General features: G+C 47.5%; 1 protein-coding gene across 2 annotated transcripts in view; it reads right to left on the reverse strand.

Moving 5' to 3' along the window:
• LOC119393797 (uncharacterized) overlaps positions 1 to 12,114 on the reverse strand; it is a 95,753-nt gene that overhangs the window by 68,717 nt on the left and 14,922 nt on the right. The window contains exon 1 of one of the 2 annotated variants that reach the window (XM_037660960.2): positions 478 to 806. The exons of the other annotated variant lie outside the window; for it this stretch is intronic. Within the exon in view, the coding sequence (XP_037516888.1) occupies positions 478 to 592 (115 nt within the window). The 5' untranslated portion in view covers positions 593 to 806. Of the gene's footprint in view, positions 1 to 477; positions 807 to 12,114 lie in introns of those variants that run through there. 2 annotated transcript variants of the gene reach the window in all.

Below are 12,114 nucleotides of genomic sequence, written 5' to 3' on the forward strand. Positions count from 1 at the left end.
TCCGTTTGGTGGTTCTGTCATGTCGAGAAATAGTAGGAGGTTCTGTGCCCAGAGCAAAGGGATGTACGCGGCACCTTACTGTCACTATTCTCTGCAACTGCATAGTTTCATACTATATATAGAATGTAAACCCACTGGGGAACGGCGTGCAAGGCTTGCAGTACCGAGGTGGAGAGGTAAATTAATCTTGTTAAGTGAGAGTGCAAGAAAGCTCTGTGATGCCGCCCGTATGTTCGTAAGTCTTGGATGGCCGTAGTATCTACGAGCGAGGCGCTTTATGGTAGTTGGAGAGAGTAGTAGCCGGTATCCACTCATACAGCTCTGAAGGCATCTAAAAGTGCTTGTACACCTACATGCACACGCAGTCGCGCATACGCTCAGCCGCACCAACGCGTGACCCATGCGGCAAGAACGATTCGCGCGCGTACACGCGCCGCACGCACCGTCGTAACGGCAGTAGATCTGCCCCCATCTCACCTGACACGGCAACGACCAGGAGTAGGAACAGGATGACCCAGCGACGTCGTCGGACACCGCGCTGGTTGCTGCCGACGCAAGTGGCACAGGCGGGGCTCGCGACACACAACTCCATGGCTGGCACGTTGCCTCCATGGACGCGGCTGCCGCCGGGTCCACACCGTGTAGGCACTCCTTCTAGCGCAGGCCGTCGGCAACTCCCACCACGATCACCGCACAGCGAAACTGTGCCGAGGCCCCCCTCCCCCAAAAGCAGAACGTCGCGGGCTTCGATCCGCGGTCTTTCACGGACCACGCGCGCACACGCACCGCATAGGCGTCCGGGCACCGAGTGAGCGGATCGCGATCGTCAGGGCGGCGCTGGCAGCGCTGCTCCGGGCGCCCTCTCCTTCAGGACGCGAGCTCGCGGAGAAAGTGAGGCGTCCTGCTCTTAGGCGTGTCGAGGCGCCTATGGCGGTGCGCCCCGAGCTGCTCTTTGCTGCCTTGTCCGTAGGGAGCTCCGTCCACTTTTTTTTTTTTTAGTTCGCGTCGTTTCCTCAGCGAACTCCCAGGCTCTTCTCTTTCTCGCGTTTTATTGTTTTTTCGAACAACAAAGCTCGCCGTTCACGCGCGGCCAAGAAAAAGCGCCAAGAGGATGCCAGCGCGTTTTCCTCCCGTGGCCTCGCTTGCTCTCGAGCAACAAACGACACGGCGTTCGCCCCGCGACCCGAAAAGGGAGAAACAAAGCTCGATCTCCCGTTTTTTTTAGCAGACTGGCATTCTTTTCTTCGGGTGTGTATACCTAAAGGAGTACTGGGAGTGGAGGCGTAGCTTTTTTTACGACTCGGCTGGCTGGACTATAACGACGCTTACTGCCCTGCACATCTGCAGCCACTCCTTGCGTGGAGGGCACTTTGCTTTCTATTGCGGACTGCTACGGAAGGGCACCAAGTGGAGTGGCTGATAGTGGAACCATCGTTGTAATGTGTGTTTAAGTGGGTGTTGCAGACGTAATGATGACACGCGATTGTAAGAGCTGCTTTGCTCTCACGTTGCACATGCGGCTGTCCCGCGTTTTATCTGCGAAATCAAAATGTGCTGCAGAATTACTACCACCGGTAGTTGTGATTAGCATTTCAAGTTATCACAAATCGCTCAGCAATTTTTTTATTGTTTCAGTGAATGGAGGTGTGCGGAAAGCAGGCAAAAGTGCGCACTAACGATACTTCCAATCAAAATTTATGCGTTCCGCCCATCTCTATACGCAGCACAAATCGAGGAGGTTTAAAAAAGGTTAACAAGTGAAAAAAAACTAATGAGTTAAAAAAATGTACTTGGTACAACTAGCGCATAAATCTGACGTTAAAATATATTGTGTGCGGGTTGCAGCCCGAAAGGTTACAAGTATATTCAACGATTACATTACAAGTAATCGTTGATTATACACAAATTCGGTGTTCCCTCTCATATTGCTCATGACTCCACATATTGAGTGGCCGGGAACTTCTCCGACTATTTCTCTGTCTCTGAAGAAGTGAGGCCACTGTGGAACAGGACAGAGCGAGAGATCAAAGCGAAATAACTGATCAAAGGAAATGCTCGCAGATAAAGTACACGAAGTGAGTCTACCGCGAACAAGAGCGTCGCTAACGATGTCGCGCAGTATAAACATATATACGGCCCAGCCCGAATTCTGTTCCCTTCGTACATACCATCTCAGTTATTCTTGCCTCCTTACCCGAAGCGCCGTGCACCGAACGTGAGCAGTCGGAAGCCATAAGAGAGAATGGTTGTCCGAAGACTACCCTATCTGCTTGACTGTTATCCCGGAGAAAAGCACAGAGCAAACAACAAATGTACAAGTACAATCGCGGAATGGCCGCTACAGCAAGGACGTGAAGGAGAATAATGCAAAGAGCTTAAGAAATGTCCATAGAGGAAACTCCGATGCCACATAAAACGCGCAACGGCAGATGAAGCGCAGGAAACAAAAGCGGTCGTCCGGAGAGAGAAACCTCACGGTCGATGGCAGCTGCCCCAAGCATGGCACTCGCCGTTATTACACGTGCGTAGTTTTCCTTTGTACTTTCGATCATTTCCCATCTTTTCGTGTTTTATTCCATCTTTCGTCCCCTTCTGCGAACGCATCGTCCGCAAGCAAAGGTAATGGCCCCACTATTTTCGTTTCTTTCTTTCTTAGTTTTTTGTTTTAGCCTGATGCCGTCCTTGAAGTACACTGTTTCTGCGTGCGATCTTGTTTCTTTTTTTTTTTTTTTGCCGAGCAGGGAAACTCCGGCGGTTTGCTGAAAAGTGTGCTGAAATATTCACGACCCGTCGGCGGCGGGTCTTTCAGCCCTGTCATGGTGCGTCCTCTCGGTGTGAAGTGGTTCGTCACCTCCCCCCCCCCCTTATCTTTGGGAGCCCGCGCAGATGTCCCCCCTCCGCACACACACACACACACGCACGACACACACAGCACGCACAGCACGCACAGCACACACACACACACACACACACACACACACACCACACACACACACACACACACACACACACACACACACACACACACACACACACACACACACACACACACACACACACACACACACACACACACACACACACACGCACGCACGCACGCACGCACGCACGCACGCACGCACGCACGCACGCACGCACGCTTTCTCTCTCACTCCGACATGAGCCTTCAACCGCGTCCTTAATTTCGTGTTACTTACTGTTCGTCCTCTACATTTAACGATGGTCTTCTCTCTTAAACAAAGCGAAGACAGCAAAACGATGTAGGTTGTGAGGGGGGTAGGGAAGAAGAGGGCAAGTAATATTTACGGCTTACTAAAATGGAGGGACTTGTCAGCTGAGGCCACTTGAATTGGGTCAGAAATAAGGACGATCGAACGCGGTTATGCACTCAAGCAGCCGATTTTTCTCGACTGAGACGATTGAGGAGAATGTGTAGCGATACAATACGTGCGCTACAAAAATAGAAAAAATTGTGCTGAGGACGACCCTTTGGCGAAATCATTCAAGGCGAGGCTTTTTGAAGAAATTTATCTTCTTGCATGTAACTTAAGGTCATTCCCTGCATTAAGAGTTTCCAGAAGAGATGCAGCCCTTCGGCATAGGTTGTTGTTTCGTGGGACGCCTATGAATGACCTATACGTTAGACAAGCGGCAACTACTCGCCTTGTACGTCGCCCCTTGGTGCCCTAGTTTCATTGGTCAATCTCCGCACCTGCGCGATCAACAGTTCACACTAAGGGTGGTAAAGTCATTCCTCTTTTCAACGCGGTGGCCGTTTCGATGAGAGGTCCCCAACTACTGATCAAGGAATGTGCCAGCTGATTGTGGTAATCGCATGTGATGTTAATAAAGAATACGTTATTCTCATCGCCAGAACAAAGCCCCAAGTGATTCGTTTTTAGGTTTAGCTTATAATGTTGATACTAGCTCTGCATTCGACGTTACCCTTCTGCTTTTTCGCCAAAAAGTTCTGAGGAGTGGTGATGAGAATGTATAGGCAGGATGGATGCATACGCAAAGCTGATAATTAAGTTGAGTTTGTCGCGGCGTCTGGAAATACCATTCGTCACTTTGCGAATATTGGCGAGCAAGAGAGAGAGAGAGAGAGAGATAAAAGAAAGGCAGGGAGGTTAACCAGGTTGCACATCAAGAGACAAACACACGCAGCAAAACTGGGACGTCGGTAGCCTAGCCCGTAACTTCCTGATGGTAATAAAGCCGTGGACAAAATCGAAACTAGAGGCGCGACGTTGTCTTGTCGATAACGTTTCCTTTGAGGTCACCCGTTAAATACATGTTGTTGGTCCTGCAAAGCGCGTTTCTTTTTTTTTTCCTAGTCAGTGTTGCAATTCTTGCTGATAGAGCCCTTCCGAAGGCCCTACAAGAAGGGTGTACGTGTGCCTTCATTGTTTCCAGCTCTCCTTTTTTCCCGGAGGCTGACAAATGCGCGACCGTCTCGCGGAGGCGACAGTCGTTGTTATAATCAAAGTTGTCGTCCATTTCTATCGATTATATGGCAGCCCTACTCCCCACTCTCTTACCACGTCTCTTCATAGACGTGGCCATTCCAAATGGGTCAGGTCTGTGTGACCTCGGGCTCGTCTGTGTAATGGATGGTGTCATTCAGGAAAGAAAGAAAGAAAGAAAGAGAGAAAGAAAGAAAGAAAGAAAGAAAGAAAGAAGAAAGAAAGAAAGAAAGAAAGAAAGAAGGCCGCTCCGCATCCGGGAATGGTACCGTCGTGAATGAGACAGGAAGAGAGTATAGGCCAGACTAAGACGGGAATGGCCATGAGCATGGCGACCGCCTGACAAAGGAGTGTGCGAGAAATCGTGCCGTGAAAACGGGACTGCCCATTTGTAAAGTTTGTGACACGATTGCGCAGAAGTGGCCCGATAGTAAGTAGAAGCTGCACAGCTACGAAAAGCAAGCAAGACACAAGAAAAAAAAAAGATAGAAGAAGAAGAGAGCGCGAGGAACGTGGAAATAAGACATAATGAGAGACGACTTCCTATATTTGCCCGATGTCGTGACGAGTCATAAAGAAACCTTGCATTCCATCTGAATTTAATTTCGGCGGGTACATTATAAATTAGAATAACATTGAAACAGCAACCGCTATTTTATTAACTTTTATGTCAATGATATTTCGACCTGAACATGCCGCATTAACCATTTGGACCACTCTGCATGATAGGCTCTTGTATGCGCGTTTATCAAAAATAGCTGTTTATTAGTTAATATATACTGGTGGGCTAGTTGGCGAGCCATGATGTTGATGCCATCGCTTGTGTTTGCGTCTTCTTTATATGCGCGTGAGTCTGAATTTTGTGAGCTGCTTCCTCAACATCTGTTTATTAGATTGGCTTGGCGCTATGCTTAACAACATCCTCTCTAAAGACAACTGGATAACTGGGACAAACTATATAGTGGAACCAAAACAGGGGGAGTTGGTTGACGTCAGAAACCTTTTCCTTTGTTGGCGCTCCTTCCTATTGGCCAAGCACCTTCGCTAATAGTATGTCCGGCTTCAGTACACAGAGTCTTGAAATTTAGTTCGGAGCCTGCCTTATGTTAAAAATGAACTAAATAAATCTGAAGCAAACCCTCACCGCAAAAGCTACGGCAGGTTTAAGTGCAAGAGCCTTTTCTGAATACGAGCCTTGATCGCTAAAACATCTCCACAGTGTGTCAACGCTCCCAGTAAAACCAAATAACAAGGGTACAAATAACAACGCATATCGCACAACACTGCCGCTTCAATTAGACTGAACTTTTCGCAGTGTCACGCCACGCTTTCCACGTCCATGTACGACCACAGCTGCCTGCTATACCACCTACACGCGTTCCGCTGTCCGCATACGCCATCCAAAGGGAGTCACGAAGGGCGAATGACGTCACACGCTCGAATCGACACGCGCGGCTCCGGAGGATAATTTCAGGAGGCACGCTAAGCTAGCTAGCAGAGCAATCGTTAGCTTCAAACCTAAGCGGGGCGACTCTCTTTCATTACTAACTGTAGTCGCCGGCTTTGCATCACGGCTGAAGGGACGGCGGATGCGGTGAAGGCCCTCCTCGTTCCATCAGTGGCCTCCCAACACCACCCACGCATCTGCGTGCCACCCCAATAACTGGGCTTACTGAATGGCGGCGCGTCGGATGTTAGGCAGCCACGCTCAGACCGGATCCGCTGGAGGTCGAGAGAAAAAAAGGCGCGAAGAGCGCTACTGCCGCGTACAGACCTTGGGCTGAAGCGAGCGAGCGAAAGCTACGTTACGTTATGGCCAGAGCTGCCCTTGCGTACTCATTATGCTCCCCTGCACTCTCTCTTTCCTTAGCACCGTCAGCTCTTTTATTGCTCTGCTATCCTGACACAGTCAGCAAGCGAAAGCCCTTCTGCATCTAGATATTCAGTCTTGCCAGTGCGACTACAAAATGGGAAAACAAGGACGCCTTCTCAGCGAAAGCGAGCTTTGTTTTTGTGCCTTTTTTGTCTTCTGGCCTCCGGTACTTCCTGTTGATACACTTCTGATCACCTCTGGTCTGCTGAGACACTTCTGAGACGTCCGCGCATTTTTGCCTTAGCGTATATGTTTTCTTTTACTCGCGTTTTCTCCGTTCACACTGTTTAGCAAGTGTTAAACACTGGCACCGAAACGAAAGGAATAAAGAGATCGCCTCAGTCACATAAAATGCTATGATCTAGGATACAATGTCTCAGCGAAGGCGTCTTCAGCTTCTTCCATGCTTGTATTCGTGTCCTCGCTCTTCAAGCCGGCTGTTTAATTCTCTTCTTTTCCGAGCTCTGCTGCGTTCTCTGCCAGCGAACGATGTTGACTCCGATACTCCTTTCTTCTTCATCTTGAATGCTCAGTCCGAGCCTGTAGCCTTCTACGAGAGAGGACGTGATTTATTCTTAGCCGGAACGACCCGCACTTGCGGGGATGTGGAATGAAAGGAGGAGAAAATAAGGGTAGTTTATCCAATCCTAAAGAAGTTTATCGAAGCGCAGATAGTTTATTCTGTGCATTCATCCGTCAAATCAGGGCCGTCTTCTTTTGGAAACAAGTGCTCTCAAGCCCGTAAAAAATTTGGAGACTCACTCTGAGACTCCGCGAAAGCGAAAGACGAGGCCTTCAGAAATGCCGTTCCTCCACCTACTTTTTCTCTTGCCACATGGACTTGAGCCCACTTCTAAGTGTCTTCGTCGCGACATGCGATGCCAGCCGTGAGGATTGATAGCATACAGAACACACAAGCAACGCACACCTTCCTCTTTAGAGCGAGTCAGTTCTGTGACATTAGTGTTGAGAACTTGGTGTAAAAAGAACTTGCATATTAAACTACACCACGTAGCGGTTTGATAAGGGTTAGTTCTTTGTGTTGGGACAAGCGTTGTTAATGTTCTGTTTTTTTTATTTACGGTAGCATTGTGCGGAGAGCTTAGCATAACATAACGAAACCCAGTGGACAGTACTGTATAAGTAAGACAAAGAGGCTGTTATATAATTAAGGATGAATACTTTGATACAAACTTTCGCTAATACCATTGTTTTAAAAGTAACTATGCCCCGTATCCTCACTTTGATTTTATCCTTTCATTATCGTAATTTTTTGGTCATTATGTGTTCGGACAGCGTAATCGAGAGTCACGATGCATACCGAGACTCCGCGCTGGTATTGTAGCCAACTTACTTTTGAGCTCTGATCTTACAAATAGTCGCTAAACGAGGACAGCGCCCTTCGCAAACATTAGTGAATAGCTTCGCTTAAGCCAGTCACCGCAGCGTACGGCCTCTGCACATCTATTTCGTTTAATAGTTATTGAAGGGAAGCATAAGTGGTTTTAGAATTGAGGAAAACTTCGTGTTTAACAAAGACCGACATTAGTGTCAACGATGTCGTAATTTTTTCCTTGTTTGTAGCAGCAGGAACTTGAAAATACGCGAAAGAAAAGTCTGTCTTGCTCCGCCCACGCGAGCGCGCGGAAAGTGTGGGCGTGGAAACGAACTACGTCATCTTCGGTACCATTGGCGGAGCCGCGCTGCACTCCAACAGATGGTTCCCGCCGCTCACTGATTCGAACTAACAGCGAGAGTGCTATTTATGTGCTCGAGGCTCAAGTAAATATAGAGGCGCTGGAAGTTCTGCAGCTGGATTACAATGTCTGCCGTAACGACAAACAGCCGAGCGCAATGTGAAGAAGCGTCTCGTATCTTCAACCGTGGCCTTCGTGACTAGCTCCGTCTGCGCGCCATTTGCCGGATCTAGTCGCGGATGCCACGCTCTAACAGCGCCGCTGCTGCAGATAACGTGCAGTGCAAAAGATGACGTCCCCGCGTTTGCTCAGCATCTCAACCTGTTGCAAAAAAAAGTATATGCGGTCACTTTTGAGAACTGAAATCGGTTTTCCAATTCGGCAGGGGTCAAACTGTGGTTATCCACTTCAAAGTCATTTTTTTAAGTGCTTCAGCTTCCCTTTAAAGTTACAGAGTCATGCAGCTTATACCACGTGGGAACCCTTATATACAAAGTGTAATGGCCCTCGAGTGATTACGCAGGTTGCGCTATGTAAAAATCACGATAACTATTTTTTTTTCACAAATGCATAGAACCAGGACGACGCTGCGAACTTCATGCTGTTGCACACAAATCTCGGTTTATTGCCTTATTTATTCACTGACGTTTCTGGATAAGGGAAGGACGTTCCGCATATGTGACGAACCACATTTCCCTCACACCGCAAATGTTCTAGCAGGTTAATCACAATTTATGGACGCCATGAACATTCTTATGCACAAAGAAGAACACAAATTTTTTTGGGGGTCACTTAATTTGCGCTTGAACAAGAAAAAATGGCGAATCTTGCACTAAGACGCGCAACACTTGAAACAGCGAAACTGGACGATTCTGAAGACTAATCTGGTTGCTTATAGGTTGTTTCTAGGCGTTAGCTAGGTGATGCAGGTTGTTTCTACGTTGATTTGCGGCGCAGAGAGGTTCGAGTTAAACCACAGACAGTCACAGACACGACACGCATATCCAAACTACAGACACAGATTCTCGCGCTGAAACCAAGCGTTCGCACCTCTCGTAGATCTACGGGCACGTCGTCGTTGGCGTAGGCCTTCCATCGCTTAGGGGTCTTCTCGTAGCCACAGTTGCCTTTCCCGTTGCCTAGTATTCTGTTGTTGTACGCACTCGGAGGTCTTCGGCTCGCCGCCGTCGCTTCGCAGCCATTTGTTGTGGGGCTAACTGTTGCCTTCTTCATTTTTAGTGGACCAGTGGTGAGTAGTGGGACTTACCCAATTTCTTCGGCACGTACCCGTTTATGATGACGATAGTTCTTTGGTTCGTCGGACAAGGAACGATTTGCTAAACAGCTTAGCTCTTAAAAGTCGCAGTTTATCGTCCTTTCAAATAATTTGATACGCTTGTGTTTACTTGTGACGATATTTTTGCATCAGGGGAAGAGCAGTAGGCCTGAGAAAATTCGAGCGAAAAGAGTTTCTTAATGCCAGACTAACAGCACCTTGATGCACTCACACATGAATAGCCTTCCTTGTCAGTAAGCATGTCAAGCAATGCAAGAATGCAGAAACACGTGTGATTAACATATAAACACTTACTTGCAGACACTAGAGATGTCTAAGACGTGTAAGCAAATCTGTTGGAATTCACCCAGCGGAATTCAAACGTACAGGGGCGGTCTATAGTATGTCTCTTTTTCGTTTCCACAGCTTATGGTGGTTCTGTTGCGCAGCTGTTGCATTAAAAATTTCAAAATGCCAACAGTACCGCCAGCGGCCATATTAACAGCGACATTACGCGGTTAATTATCACGAGTAATTGCTCATAGCAGTCATTATCTTAAAAAAATACCGATGTCGCGTTTCAATCCGTGAGTACTGCACATCTTAACCATCGAACATTGAAGAAATGCTCAGATTGCAATAAGACTGAGTTCTTTGCGAGTTAGCAAACTTATCCGCTTCCTCGGCAGCGGCAGGCTCAACGCCATCCTTTGTAAGGGCATCTAAATTGCTTCTGTATAGATCCTTTTTGGCCTGCTTTCTTAAGTGCGCCTGCAAGGAGATCGAGTAGCAGCCTTCAAGAAACATCGGTAAGACGCGCTCTTCATCTGTGCGCGGTCTCTGGTTCACCACGGAGATCCACTCGAACTGAGTGGCTGAGAACACACGCACGCACACGCTCCCACAACGACAAGGGCGAAGTGGGTAGAACGCAATCTTTGTCATTTGCTTATCTTGCCTCATATTTTCGGTTTTCGTCTTCGGAGTCCACGGTCCCGGAGTGAGAGGAGAGCCGCACATGAGTAATTTTGAGGGCAGCTCTCCCTGTTTCTAAGGGCGTTTATATCCTTTTCACTTTTTCAGATTGTCATGAACCGTTGGTATGTTTGTTTTCAGTGCGTAGAAAACTGCAAGCATCGGACATTTTATAGTATTTGTTTTTGAGAACGCTGTGGCGCGCAATTGGTTGTGGTGAATGAAAGTCCGCTATACAGTTTATAGATGGATCAAATTTAATCCGGGTTGCTGCAGCAGAACAACAATCTTTTTTTATATTTTGCCTTTTAGTCAACAGATTCCTCTTGTTGGCATTCACGGAGAGAGAGAGAGAGAGAGAGAGAGAGAGAGAGAGAGAGAGCTCTTTAATGAAAAACATAGAATTCTGCCGGCGTACCGAAAGGCGCCTACATGGTACTCTGTATAGGGGAGGGGATTAAGGACAGCAAGGCCCTAGGAGGAGGAGCGCTTACAGTGGAGTCCGCTGTTTTTTGTAGAATTCTGCTCATCTTTGATGGATTTGCAAGGTTCTTTTGCGTGCAGGATGTGGACGTTTTCTTTAATAAGGCTCACGATGGCTCAAGAAAGTTCTTAAAATATTTTTTTTTTCTTCAACGACTCTTCAGAATTTGCCACAGTAAGGCACGGAAATATGAAGTTCAAGTTATCATGAAACAATATAATGCGCAGCACGGCGACAGAAGTTGTAATATTCCAGTGCGAAGAATTCTGCTTTTATTTATTCACGGATTCTGGATTAAAAAGAAGTAGTGCGTCCTTTTATTTACGGTAAATAATGACTTTGTTAAACAGGTGGAGTATGAACTATGAACTGTTAACTGCAAATTTCACTTGCAGTAGAGAGTCGAGTGCGTTTTTGCAAACGTACTCTTATTGGACTGACCCAATCCTAAAGATCAAAACGCAAAGGAAGAAAATAACAGAGAAAAGGACTGGGAAGAACCACGGGGCCGCGCTCGCGAGCGGGATTCTCGACGACCAACATAAGCCGGTGAACCAGGCACGGCCGCAGGAAATGGCAATTTCTATTTGAAGTGAGGCAGCCGCCTGCCAAGGGTAAATACAACGCTCCGGCGCTTGAAACAAAAAATATTTTTCTTTCTCTCGCTCTCAAAAATGGTCTTCACTTCCACAGGTGACCGTAGTCGCGGCCTAGCGTACGGGGTGTCCGCTTCGGCTAGGGGAGGTGGCTGGTTTGAAATCCACCGCCGGCACTCACCGGTACAAGAAGCTTCGCTAGTGGTTTCCCCCTATAGGGGGAAACCACTAGCCTTGTGAAAACCAGGTGTCGGATATATCCGACGCCTGGTTTTCACAGGGCTGCAATGCCTGGGAGTGGTGTGTGAGTTCCCGTCGTGCCTTTGCTTCGAACTTGGGGTGACTGTGGGATACTATTAAGACACTAAATGATGCACTGAAGCTGTACGTACGTGCGTTTATGGGAGCCAAATTATTGGTTTATCTAGAGCCTGCAGTGAAGAAGTCGCAGGCCATATATTCACAAGAAATAAAGGAATCTCGCATATGAAACGGGTAGTCATTTGGTTATGTTCTACGGTGCCAAGGACTTGTGTTCAGTGTTTTTAGACGCATGTTATGACTCCTTTTTTGTTTGTTATGCGACAAGAAGTCGCCGGTGCCACTTAACGGAACCAGACTGTTCAGTAATATCTACCATTAAAAAAATACAAATTCGTTCTGAACGAGCTCCACTCTGCCTCCTAACATTACGTTCTATAAATATGGATACAGAAACTCTCAACAATAAGGAGCATCGCCCTAAAA

The sequence above is a fragment of the Rhipicephalus sanguineus genome, chromosome 5, assembly GCF_013339695.2.
Source record: "Rhipicephalus sanguineus isolate Rsan-2018 chromosome 5, BIME_Rsan_1.4, whole genome shotgun sequence".
Taxonomy (NCBI): Eukaryota; Metazoa; Arthropoda; class Arachnida; order Ixodida; family Ixodidae; genus Rhipicephalus; species Rhipicephalus sanguineus.